General features: G+C 40.8%; 1 protein-coding gene across 4 annotated transcripts in view; it reads left to right on the forward strand.

The window, feature by feature from the left end:
- CTNND2 (catenin delta 2) overlaps positions 1 to 4,449 on the forward strand; it is a 637,790-nt gene extending 633,341 nt beyond the window's left edge. For all 4 annotated transcript variants that reach the window (XM_066559759.1, XM_066559767.1, XM_066559780.1 and 1 more), the window contains 2 exons: positions 2,355 to 2,428; positions 3,259 to 4,449. In XM_066559759.1, the coding sequence (XP_066415856.1) occupies positions 2,355 to 2,428; positions 3,259 to 3,519 (335 nt within the window). In that variant the 3' untranslated portion in view covers positions 3,520 to 4,449. The remainder of the gene's footprint in view (positions 1 to 2,354; positions 2,429 to 3,258) is intronic.
- Positions 4,450 to 17,612: the final 13,163 nt, after the last annotated feature.

Genomic DNA, 17,612 nt, shown 5'->3' on the forward strand with positions numbered 1-17,612 from the left:
GTCCAGTCATGTCTGACTAGAAATTTACATGCATAAAACTTCTAACCCACTTGTCTTGGCACATATGTTCATAAAGGCAAAGTGGTTACAAGAAGTTCTTCCTCCATCTGTGGACAGTCTGATACATTGAATGTCACTTAATGTTTTTTCAAGAACTAGGACTTCCCAAAATGGATATCTGAAACACTTGAGTATCTTTAGATCTTGAGAAGAGGAATTTGTATAACAAAACTTCTGGCATTTTGTGGGACAAGCAAGAAAATCAGAAAAACAGCCTTAAAAAGATGATATCAAGGAAAGATCTGGCAGCTGTACTACAGAGAGTCGTGTTGTCATGAGATGCACCATAAAGAGCAATGTTGATGCAAACTTCTCTAATACTAAAGATCATCAGGAGGGGTATTCTCAAACACTACTGCAGAGGCTGCAGCTGGAATATAAAGAAACCCACTGAAATAACAACTAAGTCTCAAAAATCCCTAAGTGACAAAATGTAACCTGAACAGTGAGAATTTCTGCAGATCAACTCTTTGACGTTAATGTTGACAACCAAAGAAAACTACTCAAGCACTACTTTCTATAATTTCCCCTGTTTCTATCTGTTGCAGCCTATTGGCAGACAGGTAGAATTAAAAGTATCTACCACAGGAGGAGCCCAACCAGCATCTGTCACTAGAGTTCATATTCTTGCCACCTTAAAAAAAAGGGTCATGCTGCACTTGGAGACCTCTGGGGCTCTTCTCCATTTCCTGCACAGGATTCTGCACTTTCTTAGTTATTGCATCCAGCTCTTCAAGGAACAAAGCTCTTCACCCCTATCAATTAATGGCTGTGAAATGAAAAGTCTCTTTTTCCAGCTGTTAGAGCTCATCAAGCCACAATATAAGCCCTGCCTTTATCTTGTTTTTACAAACATAGTGCAGATCTTTAAGAAAAAAACATCTGAGATCTGTAAAGCAGCAACATGGAGCAGTGCATCAAACTGACAAAAATTATACCCTCAACATGGAACCCATGGCAGATGTGAAGACCCGAATTGATGTGTTCCAGTCAGCTTCGGCTGAAGGCCATGCCATTCCTTTCTCCAGAAAGGGTGCGGTGGTGGGAGGAAAGGTAGAGGAAGTTGTACATGCAGATGTCCATGTTTGCACATTGCCAAAGGAAGACAGAATCCTTACATCTTCGTAAATGTGGTTCTTCCTAGTGATGTGACTGGCATGGATCCCATGTCCAGCTTTCAGCTCTGATGCTCAGCACTTGCCATCACAAGTTTTGAGCTGTGAAAGTATTAAAGGCCACTCTTTGTGCCTCCAGGTTTTTTGCCATTGCACAGAGACCTGAGAGTCGTCACGAGCCATGTGTTTCAGTTCCACTAGTGACTCTGATTCACAGCTACTCAGTTTTTACTTTCCGGCCTGTTCTTTTATAGTAAGAGTCCTCATAACATACAGACAGCATTCAGTCATTGGTTAGAGTGCCTGGAAAGTTAATAATGCATGAAAAGTGTGCAGCAGCCACACAAAATTCTATCTTCATAGTCTTTCAAATGTGAGAAGTAACTACAGTCTTTCAAGTCTTACCAGCAAACTAAGCTTCAGCTACATTGCCAAATCAGAGGGATCGGTGGAGTCAGCTTTGCAAGGAAAATCCTTTGCTTTTCATTTGGGGTTTTTTGGGATGGGGTCAGAAATAAATTTTTGCAAGACTGTATATTATCCTCCTCTTTAGAAATACTTCCAGTTTCAAACTCGTAGCTCAGTTTTGTCTGTGCATTTGAGTAGTAGGACATCTGAGAAGAAAGTGGCAGCAGTGACGGCAGTCATGTATTTGAGACTGTCTTGGCCAGACCTCTTCCGTATAACTGCATATTACTTTTTGCATAACTTTTTTATGACTTATATTTAATCACTTTATGCTTGAATAATTTCATGATAAAGCAAAATGACTGTAGGATTAATGATCCACATTGTCCAACTGAAGTGAAAGAACTGAAATGTTTCTTAATCTCAATATTTACAGCTGCAGTTTGTTACATGTGTTACATAAGCCCATCTATAACCTGAAATTTATTCTTGAATGCTAGATTTATATGAAATTATTTTGTTGATGCATATATGAAGTGCACAGATTGTTTTGAGCATGACATGGAGCCTGTTACCATTAATAAATGAATACCAAAGAGATGTATGTACACCAAAGCAAAGATGATGACCATTCAGCGGGAGGAAAAGCCTGCAGATGCTTTTAAAGACTTTTGTGTGTGGGAAACAGGCTTTGTATGATGTACTTAATGAAGAATTCAGTTTGAGGCCAAAGAGGTATGTTTGGTAAACCTGCTTTTTCTCTCTCTGCAGCTCAGAACACTGGAATCTCAACTTTGTACAGGAATTCATATGGTGCGCCTGCTGAAGATATCAAACATAACCAGGTAAGTGCAGAGACTAAAATGTTACTGTTCCAGATGGCAAAAGACTGGTGCAACATTGTATATGGAAATAGGAAAAATTTAAAAACATCACAAATAAACAGATTGCTTCAGGTAGAATTTTACTCGTGTGTCCAAATCAAACACCTTTATTTGAATATGGGAACTGAAATGAGGTCCTGAAGGTCATTTACTCCTTGATAGCAGTTCTAGAAATAGAAACTAGAGTAGTTACACTCTCTTGTGCAGTTGTAATATCAGATCAAAACTTGTAACATCACTTGTGGAACGGCTAAAAGTTGTGAACTTAGGCGCCTTTTTCAATCCCTTCTTAGAGTGCAATAGAGATACTTGTTCTGAACAAATATCAAGGGGTTTGGGTCATAGCAGTGTGACTGTTCCTGCCATCTTGAAGGAACATTACTAACATGTACAGAGCAGCAGGATCCACAAAGTATTCTTACATTGGTGTCTGAGCATCAGTATTCCTAGTGATAATCATCTGAGGAATGACAGGCTACCTCATTTTGCAGCCACAAAGTCTGTCCCACCTTAGAGAGGTGGCATGAAGCAGGGGATAGTCTTCTAGGATAGTAAGCATGTGTTTATACATTTCAGATTTCAATAAAGTCTCAGCTATAAAATCAGAGATTCACTAGGGATGTGAGAAAAAAAAGTATGGCAGCCTTAGGGTAGAGGACTGTCTTTGAGCAGAAGTTAAGATAATGCACAATTTTGTATTTTTAGCATGAGAAATGTAAGCGAGATTAACTCCTTCCATCCTGTTGCCTACAAGTTGTATCTAACAAGCTGTGGGTATTGCTGTCTTTCAGGTTTCAACACAGCCAGTTCCACAGGAGCCCAGCAGAAAAGATTATGAACCATATCAGTCATTTCAGAATTCAACAAGAAACTATGACGAGTCCTTCTTTGAGGACCAAGTGCATCATCGTCCACCTGCAAGCGAATACAACATGCACCTGGGACTAAAGTCAACTGGCAACTACGTCGACTTCTACTCAGCTGCTCGTCCCTATAGTGAACTTAACTATGAAACAAGCCACTATCCAGCCTCTCCCGACTCCTGGGTTTGAGACTTGGGCAGATACAAAAGCTCCAGGAACTGTGCATGTGCATGCATACCACGAGACATTTTTTTTCCTGCAAATTTAGTTTGTTAAAGCCTGTTCCATAGGAAGGCACAGATAACCAGTATGGAGAAAATTAAGAGATTTTTTTAGAAGGCTAAAAGATATGAAAGCTAAACCTGGGAGTAATTAGAAAGAAATATATATATACATATATATATTTTACAGTGTGGGGCAACTTTACTGTTGGCCTGTAGAGTCTAAAGTTCAGTGCTGTATATTGAACGTGGCTGAAGGAAAGAGGAAGAACATGACAGTGGATCTGGGTCAAGAGTTAAGCACAAGTTACTGAGCAGCATACATACTTTATGGGGAACAGCTTCTCACACCTTGTTTAATATCCTCATTCATTGTGAATCTAGGCTTCAAGTTGCATTTGGGGTTTCCTCTGTACAGCAAGATGTTTCTTGCCTTTTGTTAATGCATTGTTGTAAAGTATTTGATGTACATTACAGATAAAAAAAAAAGGTGCATTGTGTATATTACACCAATGCCACAGTGTTTCTTCATCTATGGTTCTAAATATTGCTTCAATTTCAAATTTTGAAAGATGTATGAATTTCCAGTTTTTTGTTTTCTTTTCCCCGGTGCGTTTTAACAAAAAAAAAAATCAAAAAAAAATCAAAAAAACAAAAAGGAATATTTAGCAGTATTGTTTGTTCTGATATGTGACTTTGTTTGTGGCAACTCAAAAAAAAGGCATTCAGCAGTTTCTGACAATTAACATTCATCATTCCACACTCCTTGTCAACAAAGTGCTTTTTCACTGCCTAAAATTTTAGATGTAGATATTTGAAATAGATTTTTTTTCATTTATACCAGTTTTCTTTATGATGATACAGTGTTAAAAGAAAATAAATTACAATTGATCTGTCATCCATATTTGCTAAGAATGTCTATTTCCAAGAGCCTACCATACAAATACACATTCTTACTCGTGTGTGTCCATGTATGCATAGTATTCCGTGTGCGTGTGTTTGAGTGTGTGTGTTTGTGTGGCGTAAGACTTCTTTTCATCCAATGTTCTCCTTGTTAAGCTTCAGTTTTTGTTTGATTTTCAGTTCTTTTAAACAGTGGAAACTCCAGTATGTGCTTTCTCTGACTCACTTCCGTAACCATCGATAGCAATTCAACATTGCTAGGCCACATGCTCACAGAAGAAGGGGTAGCTGATTTTTTATCACCAACTCCATCACCCTTAGATGCCATTTCCTTTAAAATAACATCTTTCGATCTCCTCTTGAGGAAATTTCATTACTCTCCAGCCACCAACCAGTAAGTGCTCAAGGAAGGCAGAGTTTGATCTTGCCATCTCCCTGAGGGAATGAAAAACTGAGACCCATCAGACTTTAATCTGGACTCTCCAAACTCTTTTGACTACAGAAGGGTCCAATTCTTGAACCATTAGGACAATCATTTATTTTAACCCATACCAAAAACAAAACCCAACACCCAGAACACATTCCTCAAATATGATAATAAAGACCATTTCTGTGCATTTAAAGTGAAATTCTAAAAAATGTAAGGGACAGAGAATTTTTTTTTTTCATTTGAAAAGTAAACAACAGCTACATAGGCTAGGAGGCCAGAAGAGGTGGCATATTCCTCCTAGCACTTGTAATGCTGGAAGGAAAAATAGAAGCATTTCTTCATTTCCGTGATTCAGGCAACAAACAGTTCAGCATACAGTTTTCAGAGCATAAGACCCACAACTAATGGAGTAGTTATAAATTGCTTAAATTGCCAATAAGGAATTTGTTTTAGGTTGCAAACATTTCTGTGGTTAGTCACTGTAATAGTTTTAACATCACCTGGCGCACTTCTGGCTGTGCCCAGGGGGAGACGTCTCTCACAAGTCATCACCTGCTCTATAGGATGCAGCCCAAGTAGTTCATGCAGGCGGGTATTGTGATGTAGAATTGGTTTATTGGTAATCTAGGACTATAGTTTAATCTTTTGGGCAGCTTTTCCCAGTGTACGATATGTAACCTTTGCTCTTTGTAGTAAACAAGGGGAAAAAAAATAGCATGCAAAAAACTTTTTAAAAAATTTCAGAAAGGGTGGGTGGGAGGGGCACAGTGGGCCAGATGTATAGTGAGGTAGATAAAAATACTATTCATAGTTTTGGACACAGGTTGTTTATATTTTATTTATTACATTGATTTTAATAAGTGACATTTGCAGTGCTCTTTTGAACAAAGCACATTTTCAGTATAAAAACTTTTTTTTAATAAAGAATGTCACTCGCAGCTGGAAGTTCTTCTTGACTGCCTGACAAGCAGCAGGCTGGTGCAGCTCTCCAGGCACAGGTTGGCCAACAGGCCGAGGGGATGCATCATTCTGTTTGAAGCTCTTAGGACAGGAGATCATTGTAAGTTGGATATATTTCCATTCTTCAAACTACTGAAATGCCCACATTGCCCTCTTTCAGCTCCTCTTAGGAATTACTTGGAGTCAAATGTTGACCATTGCTCAAGTGAGAGATTCTGGATTGATGACGTGGCATAAAATACCTTTTGTCTATACTTTGTGTTGGTTTGTTTCCATTTTTCTGTAGTGGCAAGTGCTTCGACTGGTAACGTTCACTCTTGCTGTACTGGGTTTTGAGAAGGTGTTGAATTTCCTGGCTTCTTTTCCAGGTTTGGAAATACAACACTGCTGCCATACAGAGCAAGATATATATGATGCATTCTTTTTAATACTGAGGAAAGTATCATTACCTATTGCTGTTCCCTTCATTCTTGTACTAGATCACACACAGAAATAGAGAAGAAACAAAATTGTTCAAAAAAAATGTATAAAATGCAATTGATGTACTGTAAAATGTCGGATTTTTTTTTTTAACAAGCTTCGTATTAGAATCTTGTTCAGCTGTGTAGAGCTATATAAATCTCACTGTTTTATTAAATGCTGTTTATGGTCTGGAAGGAATGGTTAACCTATCTCAAGATTTAACAAATTTGCACTAACATGAGCAATATTGATTTGAAAAAAAAATAATATGAATTCAATATTTGAAAGATAAACTATGATTTTAAAGGTATATTAACACTGAAAGTACATTTTGACAAATAGCATATTTAAGCCCAAAATATAAATGGTTATGTCAGATAACACAAAAGAACTATAACAATATAGATTGAGAAAAAAAAAGTGTTTCACTGTACATGTTGCTAACATGTACAAAGACAAACTCATATTGACGTATTTTCTATTAATAAATCCTACTGTATTGTGGAGAATCGCTGGTCATAGTGCAGTATGTTTAAACTCAGAAGTTGACTCTGTAGAAGCTGCCCAGCTTCACACAGCAAACAGATCCTTGTGATTTAAGTATTTTAAATATTGATCAGAAACCTAACTTTCAGCTCTGAAGTCAGTCACTGCCCTCTCCCTCTCCACAAGGTTGATGAGCACAACCTGTTCTACATCAACCAGCCAAGGGGAAAGATATTTTTGAGAGCGCCCAGTTCACCCCTAATTATGTCTGCAAGGGTTCAGCTGCCACCACTAGTAGAGAGAGTTTATCTACACCCCTAGAAAAAACCTGAAACACTCAAGGCTGGTGCCACAGGATAGGAACATGCTGTAAAATATATGATCTTGGCCACAGGTTACATCGACCACAGCCAAGAAACAAAGAGCAGAACATTAATTTGCTTGTGCATTGCTGGAAGACCCAGCACACAGTGCATATAAAGGCTCTGGAATAATTGTTTCCCAGGTTCCATGAGCTTGCAGAAGCGTCTCACCAGGAGACTTGCAACTCAAATCAGAAATGCTGAAGTTTTTTTGTACCTTGGCACAGCACAGGCTGTGTATGCCAGTGCATGGCAAGGGAGGCTTTCTCATCTCCTCTGTCACTGTTACTCATTTTCTCCTGCCAGCAGACAGAAAGAGCCCTGAGTTTAGATTTATTGCTTGTATCATGAGTGGGAGAGATGGAGACAGCAATCCGAACCAGGGGGAGGAAACAGAAGGGCCTAAAAATACACTCAGAATGTGTGCATGAAGACAGATCCTCACCCATAATTACTAACAGTGGAACTGACCCAACAGGAGATTTTATGCAGCAAGATCTTCAAATATTACCATCAAGTTAATGTAATGAACATTTAATAGTAGCAGTGTGATGCACACAAAGCTTTATGCTAGAAAAGTGGGGGGGAGTGACAGAGAAAAGACACAGGTCACCACTGGGCACTCCCAGCTTCAGCCAGCAGATGTTGGGCATGTGGGCAGAGACTGCTTACTGCTGTGAAGGAGAGGGATGACTCTCGAGGAATAGCTTTCGGTCCAAGCCTTTCAGATTCAGTCAAAACAACATTAGCTAAAACAGAGGCCACTTTTTGCGAGCCTGCCCCTTGCCCCACCATCCTCAGTGGCAGAGTGAGGTTCCCCCTGGCAGACACATGGTGCACATGGGGGGCAATCCTATCAAGGGCCTTGCCAAGGCTCTTTTCTCTCAGCTGGAAAATACCTGGTGCAGGTGTGTGTCTGACAGCTGCCAGAGCCAGGGCTGTTGAGCAGCTGCAGCCACTTTCAATTTGAAGTCCAGCATTTTCCCTGGAGGACAGATGGGCACCAACATCTGCCAAAGAGCTGTGCAATCCTGGCTCTTTCCCAGGGACTAGACAGTTTCTAAATAGTGGCCTAAAGCCAGTTTCAGACATTTAGGCTGAAAGGAGAGATTTGGGTTTCATGCCTAGGCAAGGGGGCTGAAGCCTGTGGTTGGTACCTGTAAGGAGTGGGGCATCCCCACCTTCCAGGCTGTTCTGAAACACAAGAAGAGAAGAGAAGAGCTGTACTGGCTATTACACACCTTCTGACCACCTGTGTTAGGAGCACTTGCTTCTAACTTGTGCTCTGTTCTTCTGAGGGCCAAACCAAACAGCTCCACATGACACAAACATTTCTACTTCTTCCTTCCCCGTGCTCCCCCTGGCTTTTGCACTGTCTCAACTGGGACATGTCAGTCAAAAGAGCAGCAGACCACAGTTCTCTGCAAGTCCAGCAAGGCACATGCATGGGTACTGGTGCTCTAGCAGGACACCATGCCAATTCATTATTCCTAAACCTAATTCTCAATCAAACTCACTTTAGTATTTTTAATGTAATTTTAAAAGCAGTTTCCTTCCTCTGTGAGCATCAGTACTGCTTTGCCAGAAGAAAGCACATGCTAAACTCTTGCAAACCTGTAAATGTTTAGCTTACACCCAATTTCAAAGCCTATGGAATTCCCTGGAAAGATTTTCATCAGCTTCAGCAGGCCCAAGTGAGAACAGGTGAAGAATTAGTACAACCTTCTCAAAGGAGAACCTCCTCATCAAGGTCACTCTTGCCAACACATCAAAGGCTGCAACCTTCTAATAGCTAACAGGAGCAAAAAGTTATTTGCTAGTACCCATCTGTCAAAATTTACTCTAGAGCCTTTGCCTTTCTGCACTTTTACTTTCACTGCTTTCAGAGAGTGACATAGATAAAAAGTACTCACAGTGACTGATAGTTGCAGTTAATTTCAGTAGTTGGATGAGTAGTTTCAAATGCTGAAATATCTTTCTTTTCCAAGCAGGTAAAATCTGAAACTTGCCACTAAATTTAGGAAAGCAGAATGGCAGTGGTTTGCTGATTCTTTTTTTTTTTTTTCACAAATTCAATTAAAATAGTAACTCTGGCTATGGAGGCTGATTTTTACAAAATTTATTTCTTTTACATTAATGTTACATAGGCAGGAAATGTTGATAGCTAAACATCAAGACAGTAACTTGTTTAATAACATCAAGATAAGAGAGAAAATTTGTGCCATGGAATTCAGGCTACTGTGTGCAGGCAATATCAATTATTACCTCTGTCATCAAGGGAGAGAGAGAGGAAAAAAAGCCTCTTCCACCATTTGAAGCCTAACATCTTCTTTAGCAAATATAAGTCAATTTTGAAAAAGACTTCTACTCTTTCCTTCAGAAAAACAGCACCAAAAACAAACAAACAAAAAAACACCACCCCAAAACCTCTCAACCTTTTCCTTAAGCTACCCTGGGTTTGAGTTTTGTAGTGGGGTGGCAGGAAGGGAGGAGAATTTGCTCTATATGCAATATTTGAACAATATGTTGTGTTGCTTTTGTTTCTGCCTAAGGTCTGTGGATGTGGGCAAGAGCACCACCCACTGTAGTGCTGTAGCAGCATTAAGCAAAAATTAAATCAAAATATGCCAAATAGCAGCTGCATTGCCAAATGTGACAGCCACCACTTCCAATACCCTGGCTACCACTGCAGGCTTGTCATCATGGGAAGGAAAAAAGAGAGTGTCAGCCTCCTGTTCCACAGACGCAGGCGAGAGCGAAAGGAGTGAGCTGTGCAAAGCTGCTCAGGACAGACAGACTGCCTGTGGCTGTCCCTGCCACAGGGCTGAGTGGGACAGGCTGTGACAGAGTGTGGGGCAGCCCATAGCCTGAGGGAGCACCACGGGCAGGAGGATATGGGGCTCGAGGGCAGGCACAGAGGGCAGAATTGGGCAGAAGTGTCTTAGATCTCAGCAGGGCACAAATGCTGGGGCCAAGGAGCTGGTCTGGCCTGAGAGTGCTGAGGGTGCTGCAGCTTCAAGACACTCAGAGCTGACCAGGCACTGCTCTCTTGCTCTGCTCCTGAAGCAGAACCAGGGACTTTCCTGTCCAGATTTTTGCTTTACTTTCAGTTAGAATGATTTTAGAGGTGACATGTTTAGGTTTTTTTCCCTTCTGGTTCTTTTTCTAGCAATACAACACTTCATAAAATCATGGAATGGTTGAAGGGACCTTAAAGATAATTTAGTCCAAGTTCCCTCTTTTGGGCAGGGACACCTACCACTAGACCAGGTTTCTCAGAGCCCCGTCCAGCCTGGCCTTAAACACTTCCAGGGGTGGGACATCCACAACTTCTCTGGGCAATGTGTTCCAGTGTCTCACCAACCTTGCAGTGAAGAATTTCATCCTAACACCTAATCTAAATCTCCTGTCTTTTAGTTTAATACCACTTCACTTGTCCCATCACTATCTGCCTTTAGTCAGAATGCTTTAAGAGCTTACCTTTTTGGGTTTGTTTTGTTCTCTTCAGTTTCTTTGTAATAGTGAAGCAGTTGATAGGATCCACTCTGATTGCCAAAACCCAGGTGCAGAGCCAATGCTTGCATGTCAGCAGCTCAATCTGCTCTTGCACTCACAGTTTATCTGTAATGGAGTGAAAAAAAAAAATAAAATCTCAGTTCCTAGATTATATGTTCTGAGCAAAACAAAGGGGTGTTTAAGTATGCATGGCTTGCTGGTGCACTAAAGCCTGGGCACAGCTCCCAGCCCTGAGCTGGCCGGGCACATGGCAGGAGGATGTTGGGCAGGCAGCTGCAGACTGCCCAAAGTGGGGACAACCTGGCCCCAGTGGGGACAACCTGGCCCCAGTGGGGACACCCTGGCCCAAAGTGGGGACACCCTGGCCCAAAGTGGGGACACCCTGACCACAGCTTTCTCCACAGTCCCCAGTGAGGGGAAAAGCATATGGACATCTGTAGTGGCTTTTTAAGTTATCAAGAGGGAAATGTAAGGTTGGGAACCAGAGACCAGGAGATTTAACATTACAGTTGTTTACTATGTAAAATGCAAGCAATCCTTCTCACTGCTAAGGTCTGTAGTTTGGGGGTTTGGGCATTTTTGGGTTTTGGTTTTGGTTTTTTGGGGTTTTTTTGCTTTTATTAATACAGTTTAGGGCAATAATATTTTTGATGCAATCATCTGTGGAATATGTTTTGAATAAGCAAAAATAAAAGGGACATTAATAAATGCAACTGAAAAAAAACCAGCCAGAGACAAGTTGGTTTGATTTCTTAAAGTTTGATGTATATGTGTAGTTTAAGATAATGATTTGGTTCAACAACACTGTGATGTAAATGTAAATTATGTAATACTCTAATAGACTGTGAAATTCCAGGTCTATCAGCAGTGTATCCTATACATAGTTAATTAATGACTGCTCAAATCAGCAAAATTAAGGTTAAAATGTTAAAAGACAGGAAGATTGTGTAGCTGCTTCATGAAGTGACAGATGATGGCTGTCATGCGTCTTTTCTCTGACATGCCACACTTTAAGTATGATGTTTGTCTGCTGTATTAACTTTCATTTTAAAAATAAAACTAGTTTTATAAACCAGAACACAGGTTTATAAACCCTTCAGTCACAACTAAGCCTGACCTGCTGGACTGAGGGATGTATAAAGTGGGAAATGAACTATGTAGTCTTTTATTGTGTTTCTAATACCATGTCCAGAGATCATGAATTATCCCAGAAAAACCAGGACTCTTTTACTTCCAGGGATTTACTCTGTTCCTTGCTGATGGCACTTACTGCCTCTCACAAGACCATCTGTCAAGGCACTGCTGGAACCCCAGCAAAAGGCCAACAATTTTCCTGACATCTCAGCAGAGCAGTAGGTGCTTGGAAAGCAAATCAGCAGCTTTGCATCTTGTCACAACTGAATTCCTGATCCTTGCTCCAAGACCTTTGTCCACCCCACACAGGGCTACAAGAGCAGAAAGGGGATATCACTGCCCCAGCCTATTTGAAATAAATCACCACATGGGGCTAGGAGCATCTAAAACTGTCTAATGGCCCCATAGCTCTTTTTTTTTTTTTTTGGTGTAGGTACTCCAGTGGCAAAGGGTGCTCCATGGCAAAGGAAGAAATCCAGCTTATTGCATGCAGAAAACCTTTCAGCCTAATTTTCTTCCCCTCAGCACCTCTAAGGGTGCTGAAGCCAGTGTTTTATTAGCAACCTCCTTAAATGTACCCACTGCTCCTCTTACTGACACCCACATTCTTGCAGACTTGCCTAGTTCCTGTACCTGGTTCAAGAGCAAAATATGAAATACCACTGGGAAGTGCAGTGAGCTGAGGCTCAAAAAGTCAAAGCAGTTTGACGTAATGGTGTCGGAACCCAGGAAATTCCTCTGGCTGCCCTGGAGGGCTCGAGCCCCTGTGCGGGGGACTCAGAGACCTTGGCACATAGCCCAAGACCCCTGTGCCTTTGATTTAGCCCTTGCAAAAAACAATTACCAACCTTTATATGAAGAATTACAAGCCACAAAAGTTTAAGTAGAATGATAGGCACAGACAGGCATAGATTTTTTTTAGAGTTTTTAGAATGGGGGTTCAGGGGACAAGAGGGAGGAATCTGGGCATGTCCAGCCTTTCTCCTTCTTCTTCTTGGCCTCCATCTTCTGCTGTGATGTTGGCACTTTTAGATTGGTTTAGAGTAGAAGCTCACTGTCTAACATAGGTGAGAGGTATTGGAAAGTAATTGCAAATATTGTAGACGTAGTTTTTAGTATAAAAAGATAACACCACCCCAGGGGCAGGCAGAGTGCCTCTGACTGTCCTGCTGAGTGGACCTTGGCTGGACAGGAGAAAGAATTTTATAGATAAGGAACAATAAACAATCTTGAGACTGAAAAATGAAGAGCTCTGACTCCTTCTTCGACCGCTGGGCTGGGAAAAGAGACTTTTTAATGCATCTCGGGGTCACTCTGAGCAGTAGAGACCCCAAGATAATGGAGGAGACTTCCAAGATCCTGAGATGGTTTTAAGTGTCCTCTGAAAAAAGAGGTCCCCTTGTCACAGAAAGGGATGAAAGGCACGGTGCCTGCAGGAGAGGCAGAGGAGCCCTGAATCTGCCAGGCCCTTGCACAGCTGCCTGCCAAGCTGGACCCAGTTTGCTGCACGTGCATTTCAGTGCCTTTGCTCAGGACAGCAGGCACCAGCCACACTTCCCCAGAGGAGATGGGACTGCCAAGGGTTTTGCAGAAGCTTGTCCTCTGGCACAGTTTGAGTGGCCACAGCAGGACAGCAGCAGAGCTTGTCCCATGCATGGGTGGCACTGGCAGAGGTACAAGAGCTAAGAAGAGCCATGGGGAACAAGGGCTTCACTGAACTCAGGCAATGGGACAGAGACTCACCATGGTCTGCCAGGCTGTCAAACAAAAATTATATTAATGGCAATCATGCATTTGTACAGTTACAGTAAATTCTGATCTTAATAACAGAATATTTTAAGCCTTGTCTGGATTTGTCTGGGTTTTAACCCATTTTAGCAGTATATTGAAAAATTGTCCTAGAAACTTTTGAAGCAGCAGCTCTGCTATCCATCTTTCTTTGGCTGTCTCAGTATTTGTATGTCTTAGCTGAGGTTTTGCTTAGCCTTGCACAATTGTGTGGTGTCAGCAGTCAGCATGAGCAAAAATTCTCATCCAAACACCAGAGGGATAAAGTATTGCCAATTAAAGAGTTGCAGATTTAAGGCATGAACAGCATGTGATGAGTGAGGAAAGGAGGACATGAGCTGCATCCAAGGCCAAGCTAACACCACTTAAAGAGCATCGCTGTGCCCACAAACCAAGCAACCTGTAACAGGAACAGGATGTTAACTGGTCAGCAGCAGATATGTAAAGGAGATGCTGCATTTTCCCCTCTGTGCAGGGGTATCAGAAGAGGATGCTCTGGGCAGAAGGAGCCCTAGTCTGACATTTCTCAAGCCTGGAAAGCTTAGGCAAGGAAAATGAGCTTAGGTCTGAATGTGTGTCTGTTCTTCACATGTGTGAGATCATGCTAAAACTACACCAAAAATCAGGAAGTGTTGCCAAGTTGTTGGTGTGCAGCACCAAGTATCCAAGACCTGTAAATCAGTGCAGCATCCATGTCTGTCCCAGCATGAAAACCAGAAGAGGAGTTAATCTTTCCTAGCACATTTACAATTTTGAATTTATAGATGAGGACCTCAAAAATTATTCTAATAAGGTACTGCTTCAGTCAGTCCTCAGCTGTCAAAGTCACAGAACTGCTCAATTCTGGTTTTGTTTCATTTTGCTGGAAAAGAAAAATTCCCTTGGGCACATCAAAAAATCAAAAGCTTTCAGGAAAAGAAAATGCCACATGGCATTCCTGCCACATGGCATTCCCACCATATTCCACCATTCTGCTGGAATATGATGGGAGAGGACTCAAGAGCATGTGGAACAGAAGTCCTGTTGAAGCCTGTTGAAAACTAATTACAGCAGAGGGGATGTCCACAAGACAATTAAAATGTTGTACTTGATCAGGTGGTGATTTTGCTGTATTCAACCTTTCTTCTTGAGCTGAGTTTTCTAAAGGCAGAATGGAATATCCTTTTCCTGTGCCCTGATGAAGCTGACTCCAATTAGGACAGATGCTTTAAAATATAGACAGAATTCAGTGTAGATAGGAGAAATCAAATACTGGTGTTCTCATCCATGTTCTTTATGCTGTTATTATTGTCTCCTGAAAGGATGATGAATGTTCTTTTTATGTGCTTGATAATTGATTTGCATTATTATTGAATTTCCTTAATGTTGATAGAGCTAAGTAGAACAATATGGATTATATTGATTTTTCTGGAAACAGACTATTTATCTGCAATTTCTATTAATTCACTGAAGCCTTACAGTAATAATCAAATAATGTATAACTGGCTTTCTACTGCTTTCAGGAGGCATCAAGAACAAAGAGTAATCAAGTCACTGAGTTCAATAGGCATTGGAGTTTTGTCCTTTATAAAACTGTCTTAAGGGTCTTCATAAAAGCGTAAATGAGATCCTAACACTGGATTTACATCAGAGGGTGCCTAGAGCTTTTTGTCCTGGGTCAAGTTTAGTTCCAGAATTCCTTTACTCATCCCATCAAAGTCAATAAACATTTTATGTTGCAGAGAACATCTCTTGTTTTGGACTTCACAGATGTGATGTAGGCTGGAGGAAAGAGAAGTTCTGAATAAGGACAAACATACATTTTAGCTGAGCTTTTCATCTAGATATGGGCTTTCTGAAAAACACATGCAAAAGGACTTGTTGAAGAGGGTTTCATACATCTCAGTAAGTCAATATTACTTTTCAGTCCTGAAGGGAAACTGCACTCATTAGAAAAATCTTCCTTGTCTGGGTTTGTGTAGCAAACCATGAAGAATCTGTATGACCATATTGCATGACAGGCTTCAAATCTTACAGCTCACAATAATTTATAGTGGTGTAACCAAATTAAATTGTATTTGCCTAATCCAACACCTGTTAGCATAAGCAGACTTCTTTTGTCAAGATATTTTCCAGATGGATTCCTGAAGTGTGTGTATGAGGACAGGTTGTTTTAGGATGCTGACTAGAGCTTGAATGTCCATTATGTCCAATAAAATAAGAAAGAGAAACCTGCAGCATTTGTCAAAATGACAGTTCTGTTTCCTCTTATCATCCCTTCCACTAATTAGCTCCCATTTTTTGTTTATATCTTACACAAGAATAATTTCTTTTTCATGAGAAAACAATTTTCCCCTTATCTGTTCTAAAGGGTTAAGTAGCTTTTTCATCACTCTTAGGAACATAACTGCAACCTTGAGTCTTCCATGAAAGCCTTTCTTTCCTTCAAGGGCATGCTGACTACATTCATCTAATTTTGCTGCTCTGATTTGCATATTAAAGAATTGTTTCTTCTTGCAGAAAAACAGTGTGAGCAAAATCCATGGCTTTTGATGCCAACTGTAAACTAGATTAATGTTAGAGAAAATAATTACAGAACCCAAAATAATATATAACATACTAGAGAGCTAACAAGGCAGTAGCTAGTCACAGGGTTAACAGCTTGAAGAGAGAGCTCTGCTTCAAAAGGCTTTTATCTGCCAGCAGATGTCTGTGAAAGGAAATCATCTCAAGAATGCCACGCTGTATCTGTACAGCAGAGCTGGGAGGGCCTGGATTACCCACACACCAAGCCACATCCCAAAACAAACAAGAATCCCAAAGCCAATACTTGGTGGCAGTGAGGAGAACAAATTGAGGATTTGGTAAGTGCAGTGGACTCCTCATTTGCAAAGTCCAGCTTTCATAATCAGCTTGCAGCCCCTTTTGTCCAGTCATAAAAGTGCTAAAGTAGGCAATATGATGTCAGTCTTATGAAGAATTTAACATGCAACCTGACTGATGTCCATAATTAGATAGATGTGATCATAAGCTTGGGCACCGAAGGTTTTGGAACAAAGCTTTGTGATGGCTTCCAAAGGCTGGTGGGAGAGCCAGACACCAACACCCTACTGTCTGCCTAGACATATTCTTCACAAATGTGGAGACTGCATTTGTCCTGAGAGAGGAAGAGGAAACTGAACATGTCTATAATACAGGTTATTTGCCTGTGTTTGAGATGCCAAATACATTCACTGTGTGTTTTGTGTACCCAACACAGCATTTTTGGATTACGAGAGATTTTTAGAAAAGAGGCAAAATTTCTAGCTGTTCTTCTGTCATACAATTCTCCTTGGCTGAAGTCAGCAACATTTGCATGATTCCTTACCATGCCTGTAACCAATTATCTCTTAAAAATTTTCTTGCTTCTAAATCCTGTCTGAATGTGAAGTCTGTGGCCTCTCTCTCAATTGTCTCTTTGTCTGTTATTTTAGGACTGCCCTACTAATACAGTCCTGAGGTTCATATATACAACCCAGACAAAATTGTGTCTTTTTTTCTTTTAATCCCTCTGTTTGTCTGGAGCTGAACTAAAATATTTTATGTCTTCTTTTTTTTTTTTCCCTTTCACAGAGTTGCCAAGCATTTGACAAACTATATGGCATAATTTCCAGAAATTAAAGCACAATGATTTTCTACATAATCTTTAAAGAATAGAGCCAATGTGAGCTACACTACACCACAGAGCTAAAGTGCACTGAAAAAGTGATCAGAAAAAGGTATTAGAACTGCATCCTCTAAAGTCTTGTCCTTTGCTGTCATTTGTGGAGGATGCTTTTCAATTCCTGCCAAGGCTTCAGTCTTGCTAACAATCACCCTAACTCATGCCTGAGTAAGAAAGTGTTGCCATAGTTAACATTTAGCTGAAATGCCATCACAAGCTTTTGCATCTCATTATGTGATAGCATGTTCTCTGGTAATCCCCCTCATATTTTGTCTCTTTTGAGCACCTTTTCTGGTGAAGGTGCCACACACAAAGTTCTCCAAACCAGCTTGCTTGTT

This window comes from Molothrus aeneus, chromosome 1 (genome assembly GCF_037042795.1).
Source record: "Molothrus aeneus isolate 106 chromosome 1, BPBGC_Maene_1.0, whole genome shotgun sequence".
Lineage (NCBI taxonomy): Eukaryota > Metazoa > Chordata > Aves > Passeriformes > Icteridae > Molothrus > Molothrus aeneus.